Raw genomic sequence first — 26,742 nt, forward strand, 5'->3', positions numbered from 1 at the left:
AACTTGGATTAGAACCCAGATCAGATCACTTGACCTCCAGTATAGTGCTCGTTTGTAATGTGAAGACTATGTGTTTATAAAGGACAGCTTCTTCCTTACAGGGAACTTTTATTTATCTGTTATTCAGACAACCACCTTGGTGCTAAAATTTCCCCCAGTTTTGTACAGTGGTATTTTATATTCATCACCATGATGCTGAGCAGAGATGAGAGCTGCTGTCATTGCCTGTGCAGCCTCCAGAATCTTGGGAAGGTTTGTCTTAAATCAGCCCCATGTTTGCCTGGAGGGCAAAGAAAAGATGCTTTTTCTGTACAGCCATTTTTAAGGGGATACAGGGACTGCAGAAGTTTACAACTTGTGCTTCTCTCCTCAGCCTTTTCTTGTCCCCAGCCTGCTGTGGTAGGCAGAATGGGCCCCCAAAGATGTCCACATCCTAATCCCTGGAACATATGAATATGTTACCTAATATGGCAAAAGGGACTTTGCAGATGTAATTAGGTTATGGACTTTAGGGAGATTATCCTGGATTATGTGGGTAGGCCCAATCTAATCACATGAGCCCTTAAAAGCAGAGAACTTTCTCTGGCTGGAAGCAGAAGCAAAGCAACAGAAGGGCAAGCCAGAGAGAAATGAAGTATGAAAAAGACTCCATGCTGTCTTGAAGATGAAGGGGGCAACATGACAAGAAATGCCGGTGGCTTTGAGTTGCTGAGAGAGGTGCCATCAAAGGAACAGGGACCCCAGTCCTCAGTCCTACAACCACAAGGAACTGAATTCTGCCAAAAACATGAATAAGCATGGAAGCAGAGTCTCCCCTCCAATCAGAGCCTAGGCCCTGAGTCCCGGAGCAGAGGAACCAGTGGAGCCCATCAGACTTCTGACTTCTAGGCTGAGATAATAAATGTGTGTTGTTTTAAGCCGCTTGTTTATTTTGACAGCCTTAGGAAACTAACACACCTGAGTAAAGTCATTAACATATCCAAAGTGGAAGCTGTGAAGGGAATAGAGGTTAGGAAGGGGCGCCACTGGGCTGAGGGCTTTGGGGCTGTGTGTGAATTAGTTTTTAGCATTTTTTAAAAAGATCAGTTGATTTGAGTCATTCATATCCTTCCCTCCCAGCCAGGCATCCCTGTATCTCTATGGGGAAAGGCTGCTGGAGGCTCAAAGGGCTCCCTGACAGGGCCAAGTACGTGTCTTTTCAAGCATATCTGTGCGCTGTGACAACCAGATTCTGAGGTCTCCTTCATAAATGGCCCAAGACCTTTGCAACTCAACTGCTGGCCAATATTAGTGGATATATCACTTGAAATAAAGGGGCCTCTCATTTACTAATCCTGACAGGTTGAAGTGCTGTTATTAAAGATAGCACTAAGGGCTCCTGCTGGTGAGCAGCCCAGGCTTCTCTGGGAAGCCTGTAGCTTTTCAACAGAGGGCATTTCCCAGAAGGGGAGCCGTTTGTCTGGGGCTCCAAAATAAACATCACCATGCCAGAGAAGGAATTTCAGCTTCCATGGTAGATAACCCGACTACCCTTAGATCTACAGCCAGTTTCTGAGTCTTGGTACTCTTTTGTTTCTAAATGTGGAGGAAAGTGTTTGCATTCTTTTATTTTACTAAAATAAAAGGGAGACTTGGAGAGGGGCTCGGCTTTGCTGGCCTGAAACCTTTCTTCTTTTTGTTCCCATTTTGTTTGATTTTCTGAACCTATTTAAGGTTTTAACACAACAGATCTAATTATTTAAAGTCATGGAAATTTTTGCACAGCATCTAATCTCGGATAAGACGCATTGTTACAGAGTACTTTTCATTTTTTAAAAGCTCAGGATTAATTTTAATGTTAAAGAAATTTGGAAATTCTGTACTGGATAAAAGTGCAGTTTAAAATCAGGGAAGCTTCTTGGATTACTTAGGACAAAACATCCTTTTTTATTAAACTTGACTGTATCTGCAGGCTGTTTTATTCATGCTCTATTGTCATCTCTAAAGCACGTAGAAGATGCTTTTCCCACAGTGTGATTCAATACAGGCGCCCAAAAAGATGCTCTCAGATTTCATGTGTCTGGGTAATTAGCTGAGTTTGAGCGGCTCAGTTAAACCGTTTGAAGGTCAATAATGCATGAATTTCTGGCAGACTGCCTAGAAGAGCCCATAAACACACTTGTATAAGGACTAAACATGTTTATTTTGTGTTTTAAATATGAAATAACAGGATTAGTTTTGCCTAGAATTTTATTTTATGGCAGATTCATGTTTTAGTGTGACACAGAATAGTTCTGATGTGAATCCTTTCCAAATTTCCAAAGAAGTATTTCCTCTCTTTTGCATATTTGGTAGCACAGTTTCTTATGGACCTTAAAATCAAATTCAAGCACCCCAAATTAAAATGTCAGAGTTTAGATTCCATGAGGAGGCCCTCTTGGAATTTGTTTAGGTGCCTTAATTCAAAGCATAAGATAAATGTAAATACTGCATGGTAGTTAATTTTTTTCCCCTAAAGATAAAGTGTTTATGGAAAACTAATTTTGTCCCTAAAATTTAACTAGAGCATTCAGATATCAAAATAAACATTCAATTTTGATAAAGATGCTTTTACTTCAGAGATTTTTTTCAGTGAACAAAGCAAATGCAGGTTTGGGACCAGCAGCTTGTATCTTGATTTTGGTTCTGCCTTTGTCACTTGGGAAGTGCAATGTTTAGGCTTGTTTTAACTTTAGTAAAACTTCCAACTGATTATCTGTAACTGGCAGATTTAGGAGTCCTGTGTTCCTGGTTGAAGAGTTCTCCAGTACCATAGCTCCTGGGGAGGGTTTGCTTGTTCTACTCCAGCTGCCTTATCTGGGTCTGGTGAAAGGCAATCTTGCTGTGTCCATATTTGTCATGAGTGTACCTCTTGCTGTTTTTACACTGGGGCATGAGTATTCATGCCTCATGAATTGTCCAGGAAATAGCTCTTTCAGCCACTTCTCTTTGCTGTTAGAAAACAGCCAGGTTAGGGTATTCTAGAGGCCTTCAACCTGAGGCATATGGTGGAGGCCTTTGTGTCCTGACATAAAGAAACCACCTCCTTTTCCTCAGAATTTTGATGAGGTTTTTCATTGCAGCGGATTATTGCTGAGCTATTGTCACCAGCTCCGGGAACAAGCCACACTCCCAGGGTTCTGCTCCTAATGGCCAGGGGCTTTCTAGACCACTGTCATTAGGCACCAGGGAGCAGGAATTGATTGCCTGGGGTTATGTGAATTTATGTCCATCACACAGGAAGCTGATTCTAGTCACAGTTTTAGAATCCCAAGCCATGAGGAGCCTGCTCCAGACTTTACTGGATGTCATCTGCTTTTGATAGTGGAGAGCTCCATATTTTCATTTTATCTACATGCTACATACATTTAATTTGCCTTGCATTTTTTTCTTCCCTAAAAAAGTGGACTCTTAAAGAATAATTGTTTTCAAACTCATATAATTTGCCTCATTATTATAACTTGGAATTTTAAAAAAAATTTATATACCAACTAAATCCTTTGGGAATACAACAAGGTAGCAATAAAAATGTCCTTTGCAGAAAAGGTAGCATTAAATGTAGCAGGTGCTAATCTGTATGGTTCCACTTTGTTGGTTATTTTTTGTGAAACCAGCCTTTTGGCTAAACACTTCTCCCATTTCCGTAGCACCCAAGAGTACAAGACTGTGTGAAATGAGAGAACATTGTTGTGAACTGTTTACTCTGGCTCACCCTGCTCCAGCTCAGGGGTCAGAGGTCCACAGCAGGCCTGGACTTAAGGGTGCCTTCAGTTCCTCTGAGGTAGTTGAGGATAAAGCAAAAGGTCTGGCCTTCTCTTATTGTGAAATCTAATTACATTTATAAGAGGGGTCTTCTGCACAGGAAGTTAATTTTTGGTGGAAAACTCTGTAAGAGTCATTGCATTCCAGAAACCCAAGTGCAAGAGTAAGTGAAGCAAACTATGGCTGCAGCTGGAAAATGATTCCTGCTTCTGTCACCAATGTTCCTGTGTCAGGGTTCACTCTGCTTTCCTGCACAAAAAACTCTTGATGATTTATGCACCTGAAGACGTATCTTAGCAACGGCTGTGAAGGGGAAATGTACTGAGAAACTTTCTCTAGCCTTTGTCTAGAGGGAGCTCCAAAGCAGAGGTTACATGCTATTTAACATGTTCTCTACAAGGCAGTTGACATATAATTGTATTAGTTTTAAAAAGAAAAAGGCAGGGACTTCCCTGGTGGCGCAGTGGTTAAGAATCCACCTGCCAGTGCAGGGGACACGGGTTTGAGCCCTGGTCCAAGAAGATCCCACATGCCGCGGAGCAGCTAAGCCCGTGCGCCACAGCTACTGAGCCTGCTGCTAAGCTTAAGGATTGAACTAGAAAATGGGCTGTTTTAGGTCTGACCCAAAGGCATAGTGGAGACCCCTTACTGGACCCTAGTACAGCTTCCTTGTTTCATTTGCACAGAAATGGGCAGCCACTGGCAGGGGGCACAGCAGGGACATCAGACATGTACTGACTTTCTAGCCACTCATCTCTTTATTTTAATGTCTCTGGTCCTCCCCCCTGCACTACACGCCAATCTCAAAGTTCAAAGTTCAAAGTGACTGGGTTTATTTTAGGCCAGGGATGCAGTGAGGCTTGAGTGTGTATTGTGTGGTTGAGCAAATCCTTTTTAGGTTTTGCTCTCTACTTCTCCAGTACTCTAGCCTTTATCTTTCTAGGAGAGAAGAACTTTTCCCTCCTTTTTGAATTAAGGACTTCTAAGTCCATATGAAATGGGGCAGGTAATCAATTTAAGATCACATACAAGAAAAAAGTCACTTAGACTGTCTTGGAAGATGGGGAAGAGAGTTATATAAGTTTGTTATAAATTAAGCACATAGACTTATGTTTAAGAAGCATAAAAATATGTGAAATTGTACTTTAATTCTGTATTTTGTCAGGTTGAGGAGGGAGATGAAAGAGAAGAAAATAAATCTCAGATGCAGAGGGTAAAAAGAAAAGCAAAGGGAATGAAGATAGGGAGAAAGGCTTATTACCCTTAGCTCAGAGGTGGAGTTTCTAGGAGGATTTTGAGTTTTAGGTCAGTTAACGTTCCTCTTGGACATTAAGTTTCATAGCATCATCTCTTATCACCACCCTTTGAAATGCTGATTGATTTAGTCATTCATGCTAGTTTCTCAGAATGCTGTAGGTATCTTAGCATCACCCAATGGGACAGCAGCAAGCAGGCCAAGAGGAGATCCTTCCCTTGGCTGACAAAGCAGGCAGCAATTCTGCCCTGTGTTGTGACCGTCCAAGGTCAAAAATGCCCCAGCCTGCCAAATAGAGAAGCTTAGGTAAACAAGGGAACAGACCAATGTGATCTTTAACAGCAAACTGCTTATCACTTCCCTGATGGCAGTCCTTTATCTTTCATGAAGATACACGAAGTACTGTGAGCCACTTACCAGCTTTGGCTACAACCCTTTACCCCTGGCCAGTCCTGTCACTTTCCTTCCTCCTTAACAACCAGTGCAATGTATTGGTTTCCTCACTGTCACTGGAGAGTCAAATGCAGGGTATAGCCAAGTTTTCTAAATTCTTTGGCTTGCCTCTGGCCACAGTTGACTCCCGTGCAGCCCCAGGACCATATTTATTGTTCAGTGGTTAGCTACTTTAACACTGCTGTCATTAGCACCCTAACGTCTCCAAAGAGCGGTCCTCAGACCTGCAGCATGAACATCAACTGGGAGGTTGTTAGAAATGCAGGATCATAGGCTTATTTTCAGATCTTCTGAGTCAGATTCTACACACTACCACAATCGCCGGATGATTCTCACATGCACATTAAAGTTTTAGCCCTGTTGGCCTCCCTGACTCCCATCTTTTCGATTCCAGATTGCTTCATCTGCCAGAAACCACACTTAAGTGACCTTGAGACTCAGGGCTCCTTCATAATCTTTGTGTTCATTTTAAAATTTCCTAGGGTACTCTGAGAATGACCCCTCAAACTCCCTTTCTCCTCTTCATCTCCTCATTCCCATTTTTTTCTCCTCCCATTGCTATTTTCTTTCTCCCTAACTTTACAGAGATCAGATGACTTTGCTGCGCTAATATTTTTTTCCTTCTATGCCTCAATATATTTCTGGTCTTCTGCCATCCTCTATTTTCTCAAGTTTCAGATGAAGTAATATCCTTCTCATTTCTAACAATAGTTCTTTTACTAGTGCCTTTTATTTATTTTTTAATTAATTAATTTTTGGCTGAGTTGGGTCTTCGCTGCTGCACTCGGGCTTTCTCTAGTTGCGGCGAGCGGAGCAGGGGCTACTCTTTGTTGCAGTGCATGGGCTTCTCATTGCGGTGGCTTCTCTTGTTGCGGAGCACGGGCTCTAGGCACGCGGGCTCAGTAGTTGTGGCGCACGGGCTTAGTTGCTCCGCGGCACGTAGGATCTTCCTGGCCCTGGGCTCGAACCCGTGTCCCCTGCATTGGCAGGCAGATCCTTAACCACTGCGCCACCAGGAAAGTCCCTACCTGTTCCTTTTATACACTTTCCTTTTCCCTTCCTTTAGGATCTTGCTGTCTTACTGGTCTTCTTTCTCACAGAATTATTTCCATCGTCTCCACTAAACCCTTCCTTTTTGTATCCAAATGTGCAAACATGTTCTTTTAAGAAAATCACAGCATACACATTTCACATTCACTTGATCCTACTTTTTTTCTGGTTTGTGTTCTGTTTCTCCTCTTTCACAATCAGAATTTTCCAACAAATGGTCTAGAACCGTGGTTTACAGTTGGGGCAATTTTGACCCCCCAACCCCTTCCTTTCAGGGACATTTGGCAGTATCTGGAGACATTTTTGGTTGCTGCAGCTGTGGGAGATGTTCCTGGCATCTGGAGGCCAAGGATGCTACTGAACATCGTGCAGTGCACAAGACAGCCCTCACAACAAATAATTCTCTGGCTATGGTGACCAACCATCCTGGTTTGCCTTCAGCTTTCTGGTTATAGCACTGAAAATCCTGTGTCCCAGGAAACCCCTCATTCCTGGGCATACTGGGATGGTTGGTCACCCTGTATCTGGCCCCAAATGTCCAAAGTGCCAAAGATGACAAACCCTGCTCTAGAAGGAAGACCCATTAACTTCACTTTCTTCTCACCAACTCCCTTCCCTTCAGTCTGTTTTTTTTGTTTTTTTTTTGACTGCACACCACGTGGCTTGTTCCCCAACCAGGGATTGAACCCGCACCCTCGGCAGTGAAAGTACAGAGTCCTAACCACTGGACTGCCAGGGAATTCCCCAATCTGATATTTAATTTCTGTTCCTTCCCATGAAAACAGTTCTCTTGAAAGTCACCAATGGTCACCTTGTTCCAATCAAGTAATCCAATTGCCTCTTCTCCTCCCCTCAACCTTTTTGATCTCTTTCAAGCATTTGACACTGTTAATTTGCTCTTCATTTTTAAAAATATTTTTTATTATTTATTTGGCTGCGCTGGCTCCTAGTTGTGGCACGTGGGATCTTCGCTGCAGTGTGTGGGGTCTTTAGTTGTAGCATGCAAACTCTTTGCTGAGACATGCATGTGGGATCTAGTTCCCTGACCAGGGATCAAACCTGGGCCCCCTGCATTGGGACCACAGAGTCTTAACCACTGGACCACCAGGGAAATCCCTGCTATTCATTTTGAAGTCTTTTCCTCATAATCTTGCTTCTCTCCCTCCTACCCTCATCATCGTGCCTTCTCTCTTTTGTGGGTTCCTATTTCTACTACATCTTAAACGTAGGTAGTCTCTCAGTTAAGTGTTCCTTGGCTCTCTTCTTTACTCTTCTAATAAAAGAATTAATTTCACTCCTTTTTTTATTTTTTGCCTGTGCTATGCAGCTTGTGATCTTAGTTCTCCGACCAGGGATTGAACCTGGACCCTCGGCAGTGAGAGCACGGAGTCGTAACCACTGGACTACCATGGAATTACCTAATTTCACTCCTTATCTTCAGCTCTCATCTTTATTGGTTGATTCCCAAATCACTTTCCTGAGTCCTAGTCCTTCATTCCCAATTAATTGAGGGGTTCCCTTGGATACCCAGCAGAATCTAAAACTCAACCTGATTAATGGCAGGTTAAGAAGAACAATTTTATATGTTGGCAAAGAGGAAAGATAATACAGTCTAGCTTCTATTTCCAATCTTATCTTCTATTTTGGTCTGATATAACCCTTAAACTCTACCCAACCAGGATAACTCTCTCCATGCTCTTATATATCTTGTGATTCCCTCCTTCCATTATTTTGTTCCATGTATTCTTAAACGTAGTTTTTTTTGTTTGTTTTGTTTTGTGGTACGCGGGCCTCTCACCGCTGCGGCCTCTCCCGCTGCGGAGCACAGGCTCCGGACGCGCAGGCTCAGCGGCCATGGCTCACGGGCCCAGCCGCTCCGGGGCATGTGGGATCCTCCCGGACCGGGACACGAACCTGCGTCCCCTGCATCGGCAGGCGGACTCCCAACCACTGCGCCACCAGGGAAGCCCCTGTTCCATCTATTCTTGAAAACTATAAATCACTTCTGCCTTTTCCTTCTTCAGATCTTCCTAATCATTTCAGTCAGGAAAGTGTGGAATGACAAAAATACTGGATTAGGAGTCAGAAGATCTATTTCTGTCACTTTACTTTCTTTTAGGATTGGGACAATTACTTGAACTTTCTATGGCTATATATATTTTAAATGAAGAAACAATAATCCTATCTGTGCCTATCTCAGGTAGCTAATATGAAAAAATGCTTTGAAAGATGTGAATTGCCATATAAGCATTGTCTGACTTGAACTCCAATAGCACTTTGAGCCTTTCATATAGAAACTTATTATCTCTTGCTTATAAAGTAGTGACAATTAGACTTCTTAAAAGTAGAGATCATAAACTAAGCCTTTTTCTTCTGTAGTTTCTATCATTGTGCATATAATGTTAACAGATTGAGTAAAGACTGATGAAAGAAAAGCAATTCCACCTGATATTCAGTCTTTATTCTTGATTCACTAATTCCAAATATTTTATACTATATCAAATTTATCACCCTTTTTTTTTTTAAATCTCCAATTTAGGTGATGTCTTTCCAGTGCAGATGAATCCAATAGCTCAATCTCAGTTTATACCTTTGGCTGAAGTTCTTTGCTGTGCTGTATCTGATATGAATGCCGCTCAGATTGTAGTAACACAGGAATCACTATTGGAACATTTGGTGAAACATTACCCAGGTAGAGTAACAAGTTTTTCTCTATTAGTTCATTGTATGTGTTTGGTGTCTATTTATAAATCATCTTAAACACATAAACTGGGCAATATCTAATTTTTTTTCTATTATAGAACCTTGTATTAGAGCCCCGGTGGAAAAAGGTCTGCATCAGCAAGTTTATGAGTATTTCTTTTATTTTCCAGATGAACTTTTTCAAAATAATGTTTATGGTAATAATTAAGTCAGACTCTGTAGAAAGGAGTGCAAAGGAAAAAATGAAGATTCAATTTCTCCCCCGCCTCCTTTTTTTTTGACCGTGCCCCTCGGCATGTGGGATCTTAGCTCCCCAACGAGGGATTAAACCCGTGCCCCCTGCAGTGGAAGCGTGCTTGCGAGTCTTAACCACTGGACCACCAGGGAAGTCCCTGCCTCCTATTCTTTTTTTTTTTTTTTTTTTTTTTTTTTTGCGGTACGCGGGCCTCTCACTGTTGTGGCCTCTCCCGTTGCGGAGCACAGGCTCCAGACGCGCAGGCTCAGCGGCTATGGCTCACGGGCCCAGACGCTCCGCGGCATGTGGGATCCTCCCGGACCGGGACATGAACCCGTGTCCCCTGCATCGGCAGGCGGACTCTCAACCACTGCGCCACCAGGGAAGCCCGTGCCTCCTATTCTTTTTTTTTTTTCATCTTTATTGGAGTATAATTGCTTTACAATGGTGTGTTAGTTTCTGCTTTATAACAAAGTGAATCAGTTATACATATACATATGTTCCCATGTCTCTTCCCTCTTGCGTCTCCCTCCCTCCCACCCTCCCTATCCCACCCCTCCAGGCGGTCACAAAGCACTGAGCTGATCTCCCTGCCGTGCCTCCTATTCTTAAATTGCTACTTCCCAGAGGTGACATCTTCTGTCGTTTATAGTTTCTCATGGACACTTTCATAAGTTGTATTTGAATATATGTATCCTTTTTAAATAAGTTGGATCATTCTATACATTCTCTCTGCACCTTTCTTTTTTTAACTTAAAGACATGTTTTTGAGATCTTTCCGTATAAGCATATATCGATCTATCTCATTCTTTTCATAGGTGCATGATATCCCAGTGCATGAATGTAGAAGAGTAGTTTTTTATTTTTCCCATTATAAGATATGCTTATTGTAGAGAAATCCAAAAAATATAGAAAAGTAATCACTTATAGTACCTCTAAAGGAAACCAATATTAACATATTGATATATTTTCTTTGTGTTACACATTTTTTTTCACATTTTAACATTGTTTTCATAATATGAATATAATTTTGAACTCTGCTATTCAGAAAGGGAATTTCTTTTAAAATTGTTACCTTCTCAGTTTGAAAAACCACCATAATCCAGATGTTAGGTAGTTTGCCCTCACCCAAGCACAGACTGATTTTCATTTTCTCTTTAGATTCTTACTGAGGTTTAAGCTATGAGACTGGTTTTCAAAAACTTCCATGTTTGCTCTCAAGAAGGCTTTCCTTAGTCACAATTTAAATTTATAATGAGGTTGTATAACTTGGTGTTTGTGTTTGAGTGAACAGATTTTTTTCTTTGCTTAACTGGTAACCTAGCCATATGTCTTTGTGTAGATGAAATTATATTTCTGTTACTCAGTTGAATTATGATTATTGTTAATGCTTCTTTGACATTTTAATTATATATATTAATTGTGTTACAGTTAGCTCTGGGTTCATCAAGCAAATGTGTGGTCATTTCTGAGTTACTGATTTCACTCATTAAAATGTTTCTTATTCAGAACGTATCAGTGTAAAGTGCTTATTTGTTTTAGGCATTGCAATTCCATCTCAAGATATTCTCTATACCACTCTGGGAACTCTCATTAAAGAAAGGAAGATTTATCACACTGGAGAAGGATACTTCATAGTTACTCCTCAGACTTACTTCATTACAAATACAAACCCCCAAGAAAATAAGAGAGTCCTATCAGATGAAAGTCCCCGGATGCCAACTTCCATTACATACCTGGTGAACGTGGAAAGCTGTGCAGACCTAGCCAAAGAAAATGCGGCCCCCATATCCCATTGTCATTCTTGCCAGTGTTGCCATGATGTGTGCACTCAGTATATACAGGAACCACCAGCTGCTGCAGAAGTGACTAGAAAATGCCAGAAAGGTCTTGGGGAATCCAAACCTTTGGTACAGAATCGAACAGTTTCAGTGTCTGAGGAGAATCGCGTCTGTGACAGCGCCAAACCTTTACCATTCACAAAAGACAGAGAAAAAGCCAAGAAATTTGGCTTTAGCCTCTTCTGGCGCAGTATATCCAGAAAGGAGAAGTCCAGAACAGAGCACAGCAGTTTCTCTGCCCAGTTCCCACCAGAAGAATGGCCCGTCCGAGATGAAGATAACTTGGACAATATCCCTCGAGACATTGAACATGAGATAATCAAACGAATTAATCCCATTTTAACTGTTGACAACTTAATCAAACATACTGTCATAATGCAAAAATACGAAGAACAGAAAAAATATAATAGCCAGGGCACTTCCACTTATATGCTGACACTCAGGCATAAGTATCCTTCAAAAGTGGGAGTTAAGAAAAGTCAGGGCCGGTCTGTAAAGCCTCGAAGGCGGGGCCATTCACATAGAGATAGAGACAAAGCCAGGAGTCAGGGAAGTGGGCCTCAGCCAGGAAGCATTAGGCTGGAGAAACACCCCAAGCTCCCTGCTACATGGCCCACCCCCGGAATTGAAAGCCCTAATGAAGTAGAGCTTCAGAAACCACTTGGTGAGAATCCATCAGTGCTAGGTTCCCATTTGATTTACAAAAAGCGAATCAGTAATCCTTTCCAGGGTTTCTCTCACCGAAGGAGCCCAATAACCAAAGAGCACAACATCCAGAAGATCGGTGATCTGAAACCCAGTCAGATTGGACCAAAGGGAAAGCCTTTCCAAAGGGCAAGGTCTTTGGATTCCTCAAGAATCTTTGAGAGTGAAGCCAAACAGTCATACAGTGAACAATGTAATGATAAACTGAGAGCAGAATCCATTTATGTGAATCACTCTACTGTCAAACCTGTCAGTGATGACTTTAGAGATTACCTCTTCAATTACTCTCAGTGTGGTGTTTTGCAAAATGATAGTAAATGCTGTTCCTTCAGGGAAAGCACGTTGAGATGTGATGTGTATGGTGGAGAAAATGAGGCAATCCCTGAAGTCTCGAGGAAAAGCTACTCTCATTTTGACACATTAGAAGAGACAAAAGAAACACAGCATGTCCTGCCATCACAAGGTTCCTCTTCTTTAGACCAAGCATCCTCTGCTCGTAGATCAGTTGATGAAACAATACACCAGTTCCAAAATCTTGGTCTTTTGGATTACCCAGTTGGTGCAAACCATTTGAGACAACCTGAGAGACAAGACAGAGACTCAGAGGAAACTCTGATGAGAAAGGCATTTATCCAGGAAGCAGAGACTGTGAGTCTAGAAAATGAAGGACTTTCTGATGACGACCAGGCCTTGTATCAGAATGAAGCAGATGATGAGGATGGGGCCTGCAGTTCATTGTATCTAGATGAGGATGACTTTTCTGAGAATGACGACTTAATTCAAATGCTGCCTGGCCACATTCAAGTTTCCCTTCCAGGGGGAAACAAGTGGAATCATTTAGGAAAACGAAAGGTGACGGAAAGGTCTCTAACTGAGTACAATAGCAACATACAGAGGTTTGAGCCTCTGGTGCTCAAAGGAAATGAACATTACAAGCCCACTGGGTTGCTTACTAATCCCGGTGAAAGCCAAAAACCTAATCTCTCTGCTGAAAACTGTGTCCTCAATTTAGGGATCCAGTCTGCTTTTGACTATGAAAAGGAACCCAGTGTAGCTAAATGTGTACAGGCCTCAGCACCTGCTGATGGAAGTATATTTGATTACTACGGCACAAGGAAAAGTGCTTCAGAGGCTGAAACCCTACAAGACCCTGTTGGTGACACAGGAAAGAAACCAGCCACCTGGAGTCAGAGTGCTCAGAATCAGGAAATGAGAAAACAGTTCACACACAAGTTAGAACTGTTCAACACTTCGCATATGCCAGTGTTGGCTCAGGACGTCCAACCTGAACATAGTCACTTGGAAGGAACCGAAAATCAGAGCATGGCAGGAGATAGTGGAATAGATTCTCCACGGTAAGTGCACATAGAAGTGATTGGCCACTATCCCACAGGAATTATTAAAATCAAGGCCATATTGAGTTACCTTGTGGGAGACTCCTGAATAAATTTTTTATAATGATACAAGTCTACCAGCCTTTACTGAATAAATTGTATGAAGTTACAATGAAATCTCTTATATAATAGGATAGAGTTCATTTTTAATGTGAACCAAGATTTGACTGTTCCACTACTACTAAATCTTGAATTATTTCTAAAAATAGGAAGGAACTACCATAAACCAAGCACTTCCTGAACTGAAGGTTGGAAAGTTTTCACTTATATTCCTGGTTCTACACAGGTTGAGATAGAGATGTGGCTACTTTCCACTAATATTTTCCATGACAGTTTGTTTAAATAACATTGTTCAGCATATAAAAGTAATTTGGTCATAATAGAACATTTAAAGTACTGAAAAGTAGTTTTTTAAAAACATCTATAATCACCCTACCATCTAGATATTTTTAAAAATCTTTTTATATGTGGTGTATTTATACTTTGGTCTGAACATATTGAATCTATATATTTTGTCTGTTGAGCTCATACTGTAGTTACTATTTTGCATGTTGCTTTTTTCAATAGAATATAATGAACATTCCCCCATGTTATTAAATAGTTTTCTAAAAAGTCATCTTAAAATTTGGCATATATCTTCATTAGTTTTTTTTATTATATAAAATTATTGTGTACCTCTTTTTTAAACAGTAATATAGAAGTGTAAAAAGTAAAACTGGTAGTCTCCATTCCCTAGCCTTTTCCATTCCTATTCCGTAGAGGTGACCTAAATATTGTTAACAGTTTGGCGTATATTCTTTCAGACTTTTTCCCTTGCATTTATAAATATAATTATTTTCTAACAACAGAGCATACAGAGCTGTGGCTTTCTTTTTCACCTAATTTATCATGGATATCCTGCAATCAGTACATATATATCCTGCTTTTTGGGGGGGCACTGCGCTGTGCAGCTTGCAGGATCTTTGTTCCCCGACCGGGGATTGAACCTGGGTCCTCAGCAGTGAAAGCTCAAGAGTCCTAACCACTGGACCACCAGGGAATTCCCTCCAGCTCATGTTTTTTTTTTTTTTTTTTTTTTTTGCTGTGCCACGCAGCATGCATGTGGGATCTTAGTTCCCTGACCAGGGATCGAACCCGTGCCCCCTGCAATGGAAGCATGGAGTCTTAACAACTGGACCGCCAGGGAAGTCCCTCATTTTTTGAAATGGCTGCTTAGTATTCCATTATGTGGACCCTGTTATTTACATAACCATTATTTTCCTTCCTTTGACATTTAGATTATTCCCAGTTTTTTGCTATAATAAATCAATCTGCAGTGAATTGTTATTACTAAATGTTTGTGGACATTCCTAATTATTTATAACTTAGGCTAAATTCCTGGAAGTTTGCATTTTTTTAAACACATCTACTTTATTGGGGAACAAGATTTTTTTGCCTGAAACAATAGTTTAATTCCTATTAAGTCATTGAAGTATCAAAACATGTTGTCTTTGAGGTAAACAACAGTGTAAACCAATAAGCCATGGGTTCCCTTTTTTTCCTCTCTGGCAAAAACAAAAATAAAACCAAAAACAAACCCAAAACAGATAAGAGAAATTGACATGAATTGAGAATTTAAATTTGAGAAATCTTGAGAAATTTAATTTTTAAAAATTGCTTATAATATGGTTTTCTTGAAAGATTTATAACTATAATCATTAAAGACATTTATAGGAAAAGGGAGGGGAGATAACATTTGGACATCAACTATGTGCCATAATTGGATTAGGATTAGGGAGACAGAGATGAACAAGGTGTTGTTGCTACCTATAGGAAGCTTACAATTTAGCTTAGTTTAGTTGAGGAGACCAACAAACAATAAACAAATTGAACTCAACAACAAAGCATAAACTCTTAATTCCACATCTCTTTGGCAGTTATGAAGAGTGATGGGCTGTGTGGGAAAGATTTATGGAGGACACATTTTTGAGACATCTCTTGATGTAATGGACAGGTGAGGGAGAGGAGGCAAGGTGGGAGAAGGGGAATGTCAAAAACAAAATGCCCAACCAGTAATGTGAGTTGGCTGAAGCAAGGCAGATGTGTTGGATAAGGGACTAACATCGCTTACAGCTCCTAGGAAAGGAACGCTAGTCAATATGAAAAATATTACAGTTGGCTTTTCCTTTCCATATGCTTACTCAAAAAAGAAACAAATTATACAAGAAGATATTGGTCATTTTAGTTGTATAGAAGAGTTTTTCATGGAGCTTATTGTTTCTGCCTAGAATATACTTGATATTGGATCGAGAACAGATGTTCAGAGAATATGAACTTCTTAGAAAGCAGCTGTCAAATAATTGAGTTGCTATTGGGAATCCTTTAAAATGTAAAGAGCACTTTAGATTTTTAAAGGTTAACTTATTTGATAAGTTAGTTCCTGTTAGTAAATGTACTCCTTCAAAGTAACAAATGAAGGTATTTTGCCTTGGTTAGAAATCCAGGCCCTTTTGAAGGCAATAATTCTGTTATTTTTAATATCTTTAGGACACAGAGTCTGGCATCTAATAACTCAGTCATTTTGGATGGACTAAAAAGAAGACAGAATTTTCTGCAGAATTTTGGAGGCACAAAGAGCAGTCAAACACCCACGTCCAATTCCTTACTACAACTAACTCCAGTCATAAATGTTTAATTCTTTTTTTAAGATTTTTTTTTTCAATGTGGACCATTTTTAAAGTGTTTTATTGAATTTGTTACAACATTGCTTCTGTTGCATGTTTTGGTTTTTTGGCCTTGAGGCATGTGGGATCTTAGCTCCCTGAACAGAGATCTAACCCATGCCCCCTGCATTGTAAGGTGAAGTCTTAACCACTGGACCTCCAGGGAAGTCCCATAAATGTTTAATTCTTACTTTTCTTTTGGAAACTTTTTTTTTTTGTAAAAATGTACAGCATTAATATAGAATGTTTTAATCAACTGAGTTTGTAAGAATTCTCTAAGGCCAAGCATATATGTTATTAACCTCATTACATATTTTGCTGTAGTTACTGTTTTTTTTCCTTTTTTGACATTGGCTTTTTTAAAGCTTATTTTACTATAAATTTATTGGGAATATATAGATTGTTTACAATAAAAAACATGGAATCATTGGTCTTCTTCCAATTAAATGTAATTTAACTTGAATCATCAGACGGACATTCATTAGTTTCTCAAATACATAGGAAGCTAATTTACTACCTAGTAGTGAATTTTTGTACCCACATCAATACCAAGTTCTTACGGTAAGTGGATCTCACCAGATTTCAACACAGAACCCCAGAAAATAGTGTGTTAGGGTTGCATAGATACGTTGTTTGCAACTTAAGTCTTTTATAATCAGAAAGAATTTATATAGATGTGTTGGGTGCAACAGAAGTCCTTCTATCCAGTCATTGCTGCCAAGGATAGCCTTTGTGAACAGCTGGAACATGAACAAATGTCTCCACACTATGATTGACTGACAATGTCCAAAATACCCATGGCAGTAGACATATGGCTCAACTGTTTGGTTCCTCCCCACGTTTGAGGCTCTCTCTATAAAATGGCTTTGAGAAGTCAGGATGTTCTCAGATGGTGGAGATAGAAGGGAAGCAGAATGGTTGCAGGACGGCTGTGAGTGAAAGGGAGGTTCTGAATCAGAGATTTAGAGGGAAGATGCAAGATGGCTGATAGACAATTTTTCTACATTTGATCCACTTCTGTTGGCGATAAGACCTCCGTAGCCTTGCCAGAATTTTTTCTGGCAGGACTTTTCAGACCAAGTAGTGGAATGGTCAGTTCTCTTGGGTTTGGGGAACATGGAACAGTCACGAGTGGTTTCAGCATGTTGGGTAGATGCTAATGCTGATTTCTGGTTGAGGGGATGTTTCTACTAAGAGGTTTCTAAGGATTATCAAAGCCTTAGAGCTCAAGGATGATTGAATAGAGAGAGAGTGCCTCTTTCCAGCTCTCACCATCCAGATAACAGTGAAGGCCAGAATGAAGCTCAGCAGTGTGGAGAGCTGACTCCAGGCCCTGTGGGAGTGCAGAGGAGGGGAGATCAGATGCGCTGCTCTGTTTCATTGTGGTTGCACCACTCATTTCTGACTGTTGGTTTTCAGTGGCTCTGACCAACCTACCGTGGCATTCCAAGATTACCTGTGGTTACAGGGGGCAAAGTACCAAGAAGGGTAATCTGGATAGAAAAGCCTTGTGGGGGAGGCATTGGTTTAGGGGGGTCTTACAGCTTGGAATCAGTATCAGTGAGTGGAAGTTAGGAGAGAGAAATTTTAGCTCAATATGAAGAACTTCCTATTAGACAAAACTATCTGAAGATGAAATAGGTGGCTTTGTAAACAGATGAACTTCCTGCTGTTTAGGACATTCAAGCAGAGGCTTGGTGATCCCTTGACCGGTATGTTGCAGAGGTATTTCCAGTACTTTTCTTAAAAGGATGACTGAACTAGATGATTTTGAAGATTCCTCCCAACTGTAAGGTTCTGTGCTTATAAAACTCAGTGAAGGTGATATGTCAAATCTATCCAATTAAAAAAAAGGAAAAAAAAAAGATTCATTGAGGATCCTGTGAAGTACTGAACTCACTCAAGATTCCCAAGTTGCTTCCAGTTCTTCATTTCTGCACCGATCCCTGCCAATCCTTGGAAAAATGAGTACCAGCAACTCTTCTATCTTTGATCTTGGACCTGGACAATTTTCTTAATAGAGTAAGGAATCCAGAGTCTTTTGTGACTCTATCCACCTCAAGGGACCAATGAAATCCATCTAATCTTGCCACCAGGTGCATTATGACACTCTCTAAATATATTAAATGAAGCCTATTATGAAACCAATAAACCTCCCTTCTATAAAACACAACATATGACCACAGGTATTAAAGATGAGTGTGCATGTTATTAAATTGTTTGGGAGATTATTCTCTACAATGGGTGACTTGAATTTTTTCCCACTATTTTTGTGTGTGGAAATTTTACTTATTCTCTTTCCCATTGCAGTCTGTTTGCTAAGAGAAAACTGTTCTCTTGAAACAGCATGGCGACCTGAGCTTCGGAGTCAGATAAGTTTAAATCCCAATTCCAATCCTTGGTAGCTGTGTGATGGAGAAAGTTACCAAACTTCTCTATTCATTTTTTTCATCTGTAAAGGATATCTACTTTATAGGATTGTTGTAAGATTTGAGGATAATCTATTGAAAGTGTCCAATGCAGGAGGCACCTATTATTGTTACAAACATATGTGTGTATATTTTTATATATTGATTCACAAAACTTGTCTAATACATGGCCTACTATACAGGTAACCTGTTTTTGCCAGGTTGTCTGGAATTCCTCCATTTAGAGAGTCCTTTCGGTTAAGATTATAGAAAAGTATCGTTAATCAAAATCCAGATATGCCTGGGGGAGGTATTATGCTTTTGGCTAACAAGTTTTCAGTTCATACCTCATGCTATAAATAGAATAAAGTATGCAAAGCATGGGCTGATTGTGGCTACTCATAATGTGAGATCATGTTCATCCTCTTTCATCTGGGATCTCAGACCCCTAGGAATCCTCAGAATAGCTGGCTTCTGCAAACTATTTTCAATATTTAAAAAATCCTAATGGAAATTGTACATTCCCTTTGCTTAACTCCTTGCTACTATAACATCAGTTTCTTTGCCAATGACTGAAATTACGCCTGCTCAGTAATGCAACCCTATCACATGCTGGTGTGACATTGTTAAGCTTCATTTATATCTTATTCATATATTAGAAGAATGATCATGAATCAATTATTATTAAATGCAATTTAGCAGACAGAATGTTTCAAAGTGTCAGAGCCATGAGGAAAAAACAGAAGAAAGAGCCGTAGCAGTGAAAAAATTTGGGATCAACTGTATTTTGAGAACCCATCCTACAGCTACCTGAGAAGGCTTTTAAGGAATGGGGAAGACAGACTAGTGCCTAAAGGGAGTGTGGAAGAGAGACATGAGAGTCACGAAACAAGAATGGTGAGGGGATATATCGAAAACAAACTCATGACTATCTTTCTGGCCTCTACAGATCTTTCTCTCAGTTGAAGTCTTAGACACATGTTCCATTTTTAGCAGTTGAGCAGGTCCTATTCTTGGGGAATGGTGCCCTCTTCTGGAGTAACTGATGTGACTGTTCCCTTCCACCACTTGATTGAAAAGCATCTACAAAGTAATTGATTAGAGAAACAGACCTCCTCCCTCTATTTAAAAAGCTTTCCCAAATAATTTGAATTAGGAGCTAGATACATACATCAGTATACATATGCTAAATATTTTCAAAGCTGTCTCCTCGCCAACACTGTCAAAACCTGGAGCTAAAAGTAGAAATATAAGTACCTCTGTACATCATCTCTGCTGTACTGTTATATCAGGGGATCCCCCCAGTTTTCCTGATCAGTAGGGAAGGCATTTTTGCCCCCCACTTTACTAACAACACAGGTTCTCGAGTTTAGTTGGCCAAGGTCATGTGGCTAGCAATGGCAGAAACATCATTCCTGGTCTCTCTTTCATTTTCTTCTTCTTAGTACTCTCCTCACTCTGCCCCCAGTATCTCTTGATCGATTTATAGCTGACCCTTAAACTATTTCCATCTCATAACATGATGGTTATGTTATTTAAAAATGATGGTTCAATTCCTCTTGTCACATAAGATTGACATGCAGATGCAAAATGATGGTTCTTTTTACCTTCTACTCTCTATGGAATAAAAATTAAAATCTAGCCCTCTAGGTTTGAGAATGACCAGAGAGAGGCAAGTTTATAAAAAGTCATCTTAAAAAAAAAGTCATCTTGTTTTTATAGAGTTTAATGAGCCAAAGTGAAAGGCAAGGGAAATCTTTATAGAATGTTGCAACAGACCATCAGATGAGGCACCCCAACTGTCAAATTTTGAGAAAGAAATTATATCAGTGGCTCTGGCAAGATATTTGGAAAACAAAGATGTTCTAATAAGATTACATTTTGAGTTACTTGTACATTTTAATTATTCATGCTACCCCTTCAGGTTCCTCCCATAAATTTTTAAAAATAAATTTATTTATTTATTATTTTTGGCTGCGTTTGGTCTTCGTTGCTGCGCACGGGCTTTCTCTAGTTGCATCGAACAGGGGCTACTCTTCGTTGCGGTGCGCGGGCTTCTCATTGCGGAGCATGGCCTTTAGGCACACAGGCTTCAGTAGTTGTGGCTCACGGGCTCTCGTTGTGGCGCACAGGCTTAGTTGCTCCGAGGCATGTGGGGTCTTCCCGGACCAGGGCTCAAACCCATGTCCCCTGCATTGGCAGGTGGATTCTTAACCACTGCGCCACCAGGGAAGGCCACCCCCCCAATCAATTTCATCATCAGTATAAATCTCTTGAGACTTATAGGGACCAAATATGAAAAAAAGAATTATTCCATCATCCCCATTCCCAAGTTTTCTACTTGATGCCCACTGAGAACACATATGTAGTGGTACCCCAATTTTTTCAGCTAAGCCACAGTTTGGTCAAGTTACTTATGACTAGGTTTAATTTACACACAGTTGCCCTTTCCACCTGACATAGACAGCAGCCAGTTTTGTTTACATGAGTTTGGTGCTCAGAAAGGTAGGGTTTTTAGAGTGTCCCAAATCACAGAAGGTCATTTAAAAAACACTAGTATACTTATTAGTCTCTTGCCTAGAGCGTCTCCAACAGTCTAGTCCTTTCCTTTTTCAGACCTGCTGTATGACCTTCGACATAAAAATGAATGCCAAAAATAGTCTTGAGGAGCTAAAACTTCATCTGTGTTTGATTTTCAACCACAACATACTAACATCTATTCCTATTATTATCCCAATTTTATACCTGTGACATTCTTAGCCACACCCACTCCTGCTTCCATGCACATCATACCCTGGCAGGAGAACCTTTGTACCCTGTCGGCTTTGTACCTTTGTACCCTGAAGGCTTTGTACCTTTGTACCCTGAAGGCTACAAAGACTTCACAGTGGTAGAATTGGGAGTGGGTGTGAGAGAGTGGGACAAAAAGGTTTTAGAAAAGACCAATCTAGAGATGCATAGCTATTCCCATAATCTAGGGAGAGAGATACATTTTTTCACCATCAACACCTGAACACTCCATTTGTTCACAGTATTGAATCCATAAGGTAACATTTAGATAAACATATAGCCCCTGACTTCAGGCCAATCCACACTTAATGCAGGAGGCCTGTAGCAATCACAGATTTATCATTTGTGGTTTCAGCTATTTAGGACCAATCCCCAAACTCCAGGACTTGTAGCAATCTGAAATTTTGCTAAGACGTAAGTTTGATGCTCAGGTTACAAGACTGGTGTGCTAGACATTGTCAAGTGGTTTGTGAAGTGCCCCTGCTTCTACATTGCCATTTGCTTTCTTGTTCTCAAGAGTAGGTTGAAGAGATCATGAAGAGTTAAAAGGAAATGGCTCTGAAATGAAAGCCAATCAGCTAGCACCTTTTTTTGTTTTCACTTTAAGCAAAGTCTTTATTTTCAAGGAAAAAGTATATTTTCTTATTTTCTGTTCTTGGCATAAATTTTAATTATTTCCAGTGGATCCAAAACCTCCTGAACCCCTTTCAGTGTCATCTAAAACTTGAACTTCCTCTATTTCTGGGTAAAATATACGTTCACAAATGAGCTGTGCAATTCCATCACCCTTTTTGACTTCGAACTTTTCTTTGCCAAAATTAAACAGTACAACACCAACATTTCCTCTATAATCTTCATCTATGACACCAGCTCCTACATCTATGAAGTGTTTTGCAGCCAAGCCAGAACGTGGAGCTACTCTCCCATAGCACCCATTAGGAAGAGCTATCTGAATGTCTGTTTTCACAAGAGCTTTCTCCATAGGTGGTACTGTGTATTCACAGGCACTGTATAGGTCATAGCCCGCGGCGCGCTCGGACCCCTTGGTCGGAGCGGTGGCGTGCTCCGAAAGCCGGACAAAGCGGAGCCGCATGCCGCCCTCCTCCGCAGGCCGGGCCCATTTGCTGGGGGAGATGACTTGGGCCTCTTGAGAGCAGGGCATGGCAGGGCAGAATGGGAGCACAAAGGGAGCAGGCGGAACAAGAGACAGCAGGATGAGCGTAGCGCACCCCAGCTAGCACCATTGATGTAAGAAAAGAAAGGTACATTCTCAGGAGTTAGTCCTTTGTATTATCAAAAGGTTTCCAGTTTTGTTCAAGGCTGTAATTCAGGGCCAGTTAATTCCCATAACTAATATCCTTTTATCCACTGCAAATACATAATCTGTCAAAGACATTTAGGCTTGTTTTTTCTCTAGGTTTCTCCAGGTTTTCCTAACATCATTCATTCTATGTTTCATAGGAGCATCTTCCCCCCAAACGCTTTGGTAAGCCCAAAGCTTTAAGGTTGGTGTGGCAGGGAAAGCACTGATCTCGGATTCAGGAGTTGAGTTTTCTAGTCCTGTGTGCCACGAACTGTGTGACTTCAGACAAGTAAATCCCTCTTTTAGGGGGTTAGTTTCCTCTAATGTCAAATGGGTGGGAAGGCCCTAAACTAAACTAAGGACCAACTTCATGACTAAAATCTAAGACTTGAGGGAAGGCTGTCCGGGCCTAGTCTTCACCTCAAACCCATCTAGCCCACTCCAGACCCCAAGACACCCTTTCCCACCAACTCAGGGCCGCTGGCCTCGGGCGAAGCTGTTAGACGTTAACGCCTCACCCCGCAACGGGCGGGGCCGAGGCCCGCAGCTTCCGGCGTCGAAAGGCGACGCGGCGCGTGGCGCTCCCTTCGCCCCGCCCGCTCCCCCCCGCCCTCCACGGGCAGGTTCTCCTGCCAGCCCGCCGCGCGCGCGGCCGCTGTCCGGCGCCGTTGAGGGGCTTCCTAGCCCCAGCAGTGAATGCTGGGAAGCCCCGAAGCATCTCCGCTGTGGCAAAGAGAAATGTTCGGAGTGGGGGAGGGGGAGAGGGAGAGAGAGAAAACAAATCCGAACATTTTATGCTAATCAGTTCGCGCCTCCTTTATGGAGATTGGTCAGGGTTTTACTCTAGAAGCCAATCATTTCAGAAGAAGGGTGAGCCAATCGAGACTCCTCGCATTCATTGGCTGGGAGACTGAGCCGCAAGGAGAGAGTTTAAACGGAGAGTATCCGGGATTATTTTCCCCCGCCGTGCGGTGCGTGTCCCGGAAGTGACGCAGGCTTTGGCCGGGAGGCTGCCCTGCCCCCGCTTCCTTTCACCCTGTCGCTACCCGTAGGTAGTTGTGGCCGCCGTGCCCAGAGGCAGGCGGCGGCAGCAGTAGCGGCGAATGATGCCTGGGAAACTCCTCTGGGGGGACATTATGGAGCTGGAGGCACCTTTGGAGGAGACCGAGAGCCAGAGGAAGGAGAGGCAAAAGGTGCGCTGAGGACGGGCCGCGCCTCCTTTTGGGCTGCGCCGGCTTGGGCGGGGAGGGGAGTCTACCTGATGGCCTGTCACAACCGGGCCGGAGCATCCGAGGGCCTCTCCTCGCGCCACCCTCGTCCCTGGGAGGTCGCTCCGGGACCATTACTACCTCCACACCCCTAACCTGGAGAAGGGCAGCACTGAGCTTGGGCCCGGCCTCTCGTGGTCCCCGTCCTTCCTGTCGCCGCCTACGAGATGGGCAGACTCAAGTTCTCATCGCGGAATCTGTTCTTTCTGTCCTCTTCTTAAGCAGCGAGGCCTGTCATTTGGTTCTGGTTGGCCGTCTTAGAAGATGATTAAGAAAAACGATTGCCTTGAATATGTGTAACTTCTCCGTCATTCTGTCCTGTATGCGAGAATCTTGGGGAAAGCGATCTTAGATTTACAAACCTCGATAACGGGTCAGTAGAGGATTGAGGAAAAGTGTCACAGCGAAAATTGCCAGGATTTGGCTGTGATGGAGATCGCGTGGGTTGTATTAGTAATAGCCTTTTATGTTAGTATTTTCATTCAATTCACAAATGTTTATGGAGCCTAATTTATGCCAGACTCTTTGCTGGGCACCAGGAAGGTCCTTGCTCTCAAGGAACCTGTTAGCAGAGTTGTAGAGACTTCCTGCCCCATCCCTCAAAAGAAGAAAGAGAGAGAAAAGAAAACAGAGCTTGGAGGGTAAGGAAGCAGTGTTTGAAGGCTGACATTTGACAAAAGAATGAAAATATTCTCTGTAGTCCCAGAGAGCAGAACCTACCCTTCTGACCTTATCACCAAGGTAAACTTGCCATTCTAGCCAAGCAGTTATTATTTTTGATTGTGGTAAAATACACATACTATAAAATTTACCATTTTAACCATTTTAAAGTATACATTTTTGTAGCATTAAGTACACTCACATTGGTCTGCAGACATCATATTCATTCATCTCCAGAACTTTTCATTCTCCCAGACTGAAGCTCTGTGCCCATTAAACACCAACTCCTCGGTTGCCCTCTCTCTCCAGCCCCTGGCAACTACCATTCTCCTTTCTGTCTCTATGAATTTGACTACTGAAGATAACTCATGTAAGTGGAATCACCAAGCAGTTATTTTAAGTTTTGCTCGTTCTAAAATACTTGTCCCTCCTTCTGCATCCATATCCTATCCATCTGTCAAGGTTTAGTTTATGTCTTTTATAACCACTCCAGTGTACACATACAGTAATCTCATTCCCCCTTGAAGTCTTGTTCGAGTGCTATCTTTATCATTTGATTGGCATTTATTATGCCCTTCCTTGTAAAGTTAGCTCATTCTTCCTGAGTATATCTTTCCCAAGTATTTCCCAAAGATCCTTGAGGGAAATGACCATATCTTTGTCCATGCTTGCATTTCACTATATCCTTGTGAATTAGTGGCTTTCACATTGTAGTTTCTCCAGAGGTACTTGTTGATTTTCCTTTAATTATGAAAGATAACTAAAGATTTGGAAACAGATTGGAGTACCAACTAATAGAAATAGACATTCAAATAGTGGTCTGGCATCCAGATGAAGGTAACTGGTTTTGGATGTGTTAAGATATGGAGCTGGGCCTTAGGTTCTCAGAACTGGAGTGCAGGTTAGGAAGGAAGCCTGGAAGTGTATGTTGAAGCCATGAAAATGGTATGAAAGTGTACATAGAGAACAGAGACTTAAAGAGCATCCACAGAAGGAGAAGGGAGAGGAGACATTGAAGAAGATAGAGGTAACAGGGTAAGGAGGGAATGTAGTGTGTTGTGGAAGCCAAGAAGATGGAGAGTGTCGAGCACTGTGGATCTGATGTGGAACAATGTATTTCATCACCTTGAGTATTGCTGGGCTTGAACCTAGAGGTCTCATTTTATCTTGCTTCATCTCCCTGAAGTGCAGGCCCAGGAGCAATTCAAACCCTGAGGCTTGCTCTATAAATAATCTTGTTTTTCTATAGAAGAATCTAGTGGTTTGGGGAGATGTGGGATAGTTCAGTTAACTAAAGATCAAATGATGTAACATATAACTCTATAACTTATATTAATGTAAAACTCTAATGTTTACAGAGCATTTTCAAATATTCAGTTTTCATAGCAACGCTTATTTCATGAATGAGAAAATTGTATGTGAAAGTATTCTGTAGAAACTGTGTAAATCATGGTGAAAATTTTGGTGCTGGTTGTTTTTACCAAGACTAGTCACTACCATCTAATTTATTTTGAACATTTCCATCTAATTTATTTGGAACATTTGACCAAGTAATTTTGAAGTGCTAAATTTCCAAATCATTTCTTGCTGTCTGCAAATATTAAAACAAAAGTTGGCATTTCAAAACTAAAGTTGCAGAAAGCCACCCCCTCCCCCCTTTTTAAAGTTCTATTAACTAAATTTGTAAAACTTTAAAAAATTTTCTGGGATTACTAATATAGTTATCCTTCCATAGGAGTATAACAATTGGGCTTTTCTTTAACCTGTTTATCAAAGTTCAGGGGGGAAGCATGATGTGAAAAGAGCATGGGTTTTCAAGTCAAACAGGGCTTGATTTCTAGCACTTTCACTTGCAAGAAATCCCATATGTGGGTCTTTGGCAAGTTACTTATCTCTAAGAACTTGTTTCCTCGTCTGTAAAATGGCAAAGGTGATACAGGTTCGCTATCCCTTATCCAAAATTCTTGGGGCTAGATATGTTGTCGAATTCAAAATTCTGGGGTTTTTAAAAGGGTAACACCCTAGTAGGGTTTGGGGCCCCGAACCTATAATCAAACACCTTAATGTTAAATGTGAATATTCATACTAAGTGGAATAAATAAAGATTACAGATTGTCTCACATTAGTTGAAGTCAAATTTTACCACAAAATGAGTTCAGGTCAGGTAAGGTTTTGTCTCCAAATAAATTACAAAA

The 26,742-nt window shown here is 41.2% G+C and overlaps 3 protein-coding genes across 8 annotated transcripts in view; 2 read left to right on the forward strand and 1 right to left on the reverse strand.

Moving 5' to 3' along the window:
* The window catches only part of STOX1 (storkhead box 1), a 50,129-nt gene extending 33,687 nt beyond the window's left edge, over nt 1–16,442 (forward strand). The window contains exons 2-4 of one of the 3 annotated variants that reach the window (XM_060125939.1): nt 9,078–9,230; nt 11,019–13,377; nt 15,943–16,442. In XM_060125939.1, the coding sequence (XP_059981922.1) occupies nt 9,078–9,230; nt 11,019–13,377; nt 15,943–16,090 (2,660 nt within the window). In that variant the 3' untranslated portion in view covers nt 16,091–16,442. The remainder of the gene's footprint in view (nt 1–9,077; nt 9,231–11,018; nt 13,378–15,942) is intronic. The other 2 variants (XM_060125940.1, XM_060125941.1) reach the window with 2 other exon arrangements.
* Nucleotides 16,443–21,963: 5,521 nt separating this feature from the next.
* Nucleotides 21,964–22,498, reverse strand: LOC132507132 (deoxyuridine 5'-triphosphate nucleotidohydrolase, mitochondrial-like). Its single transcript, XM_060126193.1, has one exon. It carries the CDS (start codon nt 22,476–22,478, stop codon nt 21,984–21,986), a length of 495 nt encoding a protein of 164 aa, XP_059982176.1. The 5' UTR covers nt 22,479–22,498; the 3' UTR covers nt 21,964–21,983.
* A 1,134-nt stretch (nt 22,499–23,632) lies between these two features.
* Nucleotides 23,633–26,742, forward strand: part of DDX50 (DExD-box helicase 50) — a 32,594-nt gene continuing 29,484 nt past the window's right edge. Inside the window, exon 1 of one of the 4 annotated variants that reach the window (XM_060126285.1) lies at nt 23,633–23,812. In XM_060126285.1, coding sequence (XP_059982268.1) covers nt 23,723–23,812 — 90 coding nt within the window. In that variant the 5' untranslated portion in view covers nt 23,633–23,722. The remainder of the gene's footprint in view (nt 23,813–26,742) is intronic. The other 3 variants (XM_060126284.1, XM_060126287.1, XM_060126286.1) reach the window with 3 other exon arrangements.

Source organism: Lagenorhynchus albirostris, chromosome 16 (genome assembly GCF_949774975.1).
Source record: "Lagenorhynchus albirostris chromosome 16, mLagAlb1.1, whole genome shotgun sequence".
Classification (NCBI taxonomy): Eukaryota; Metazoa; Chordata; class Mammalia; order Artiodactyla; family Delphinidae; genus Lagenorhynchus; species Lagenorhynchus albirostris.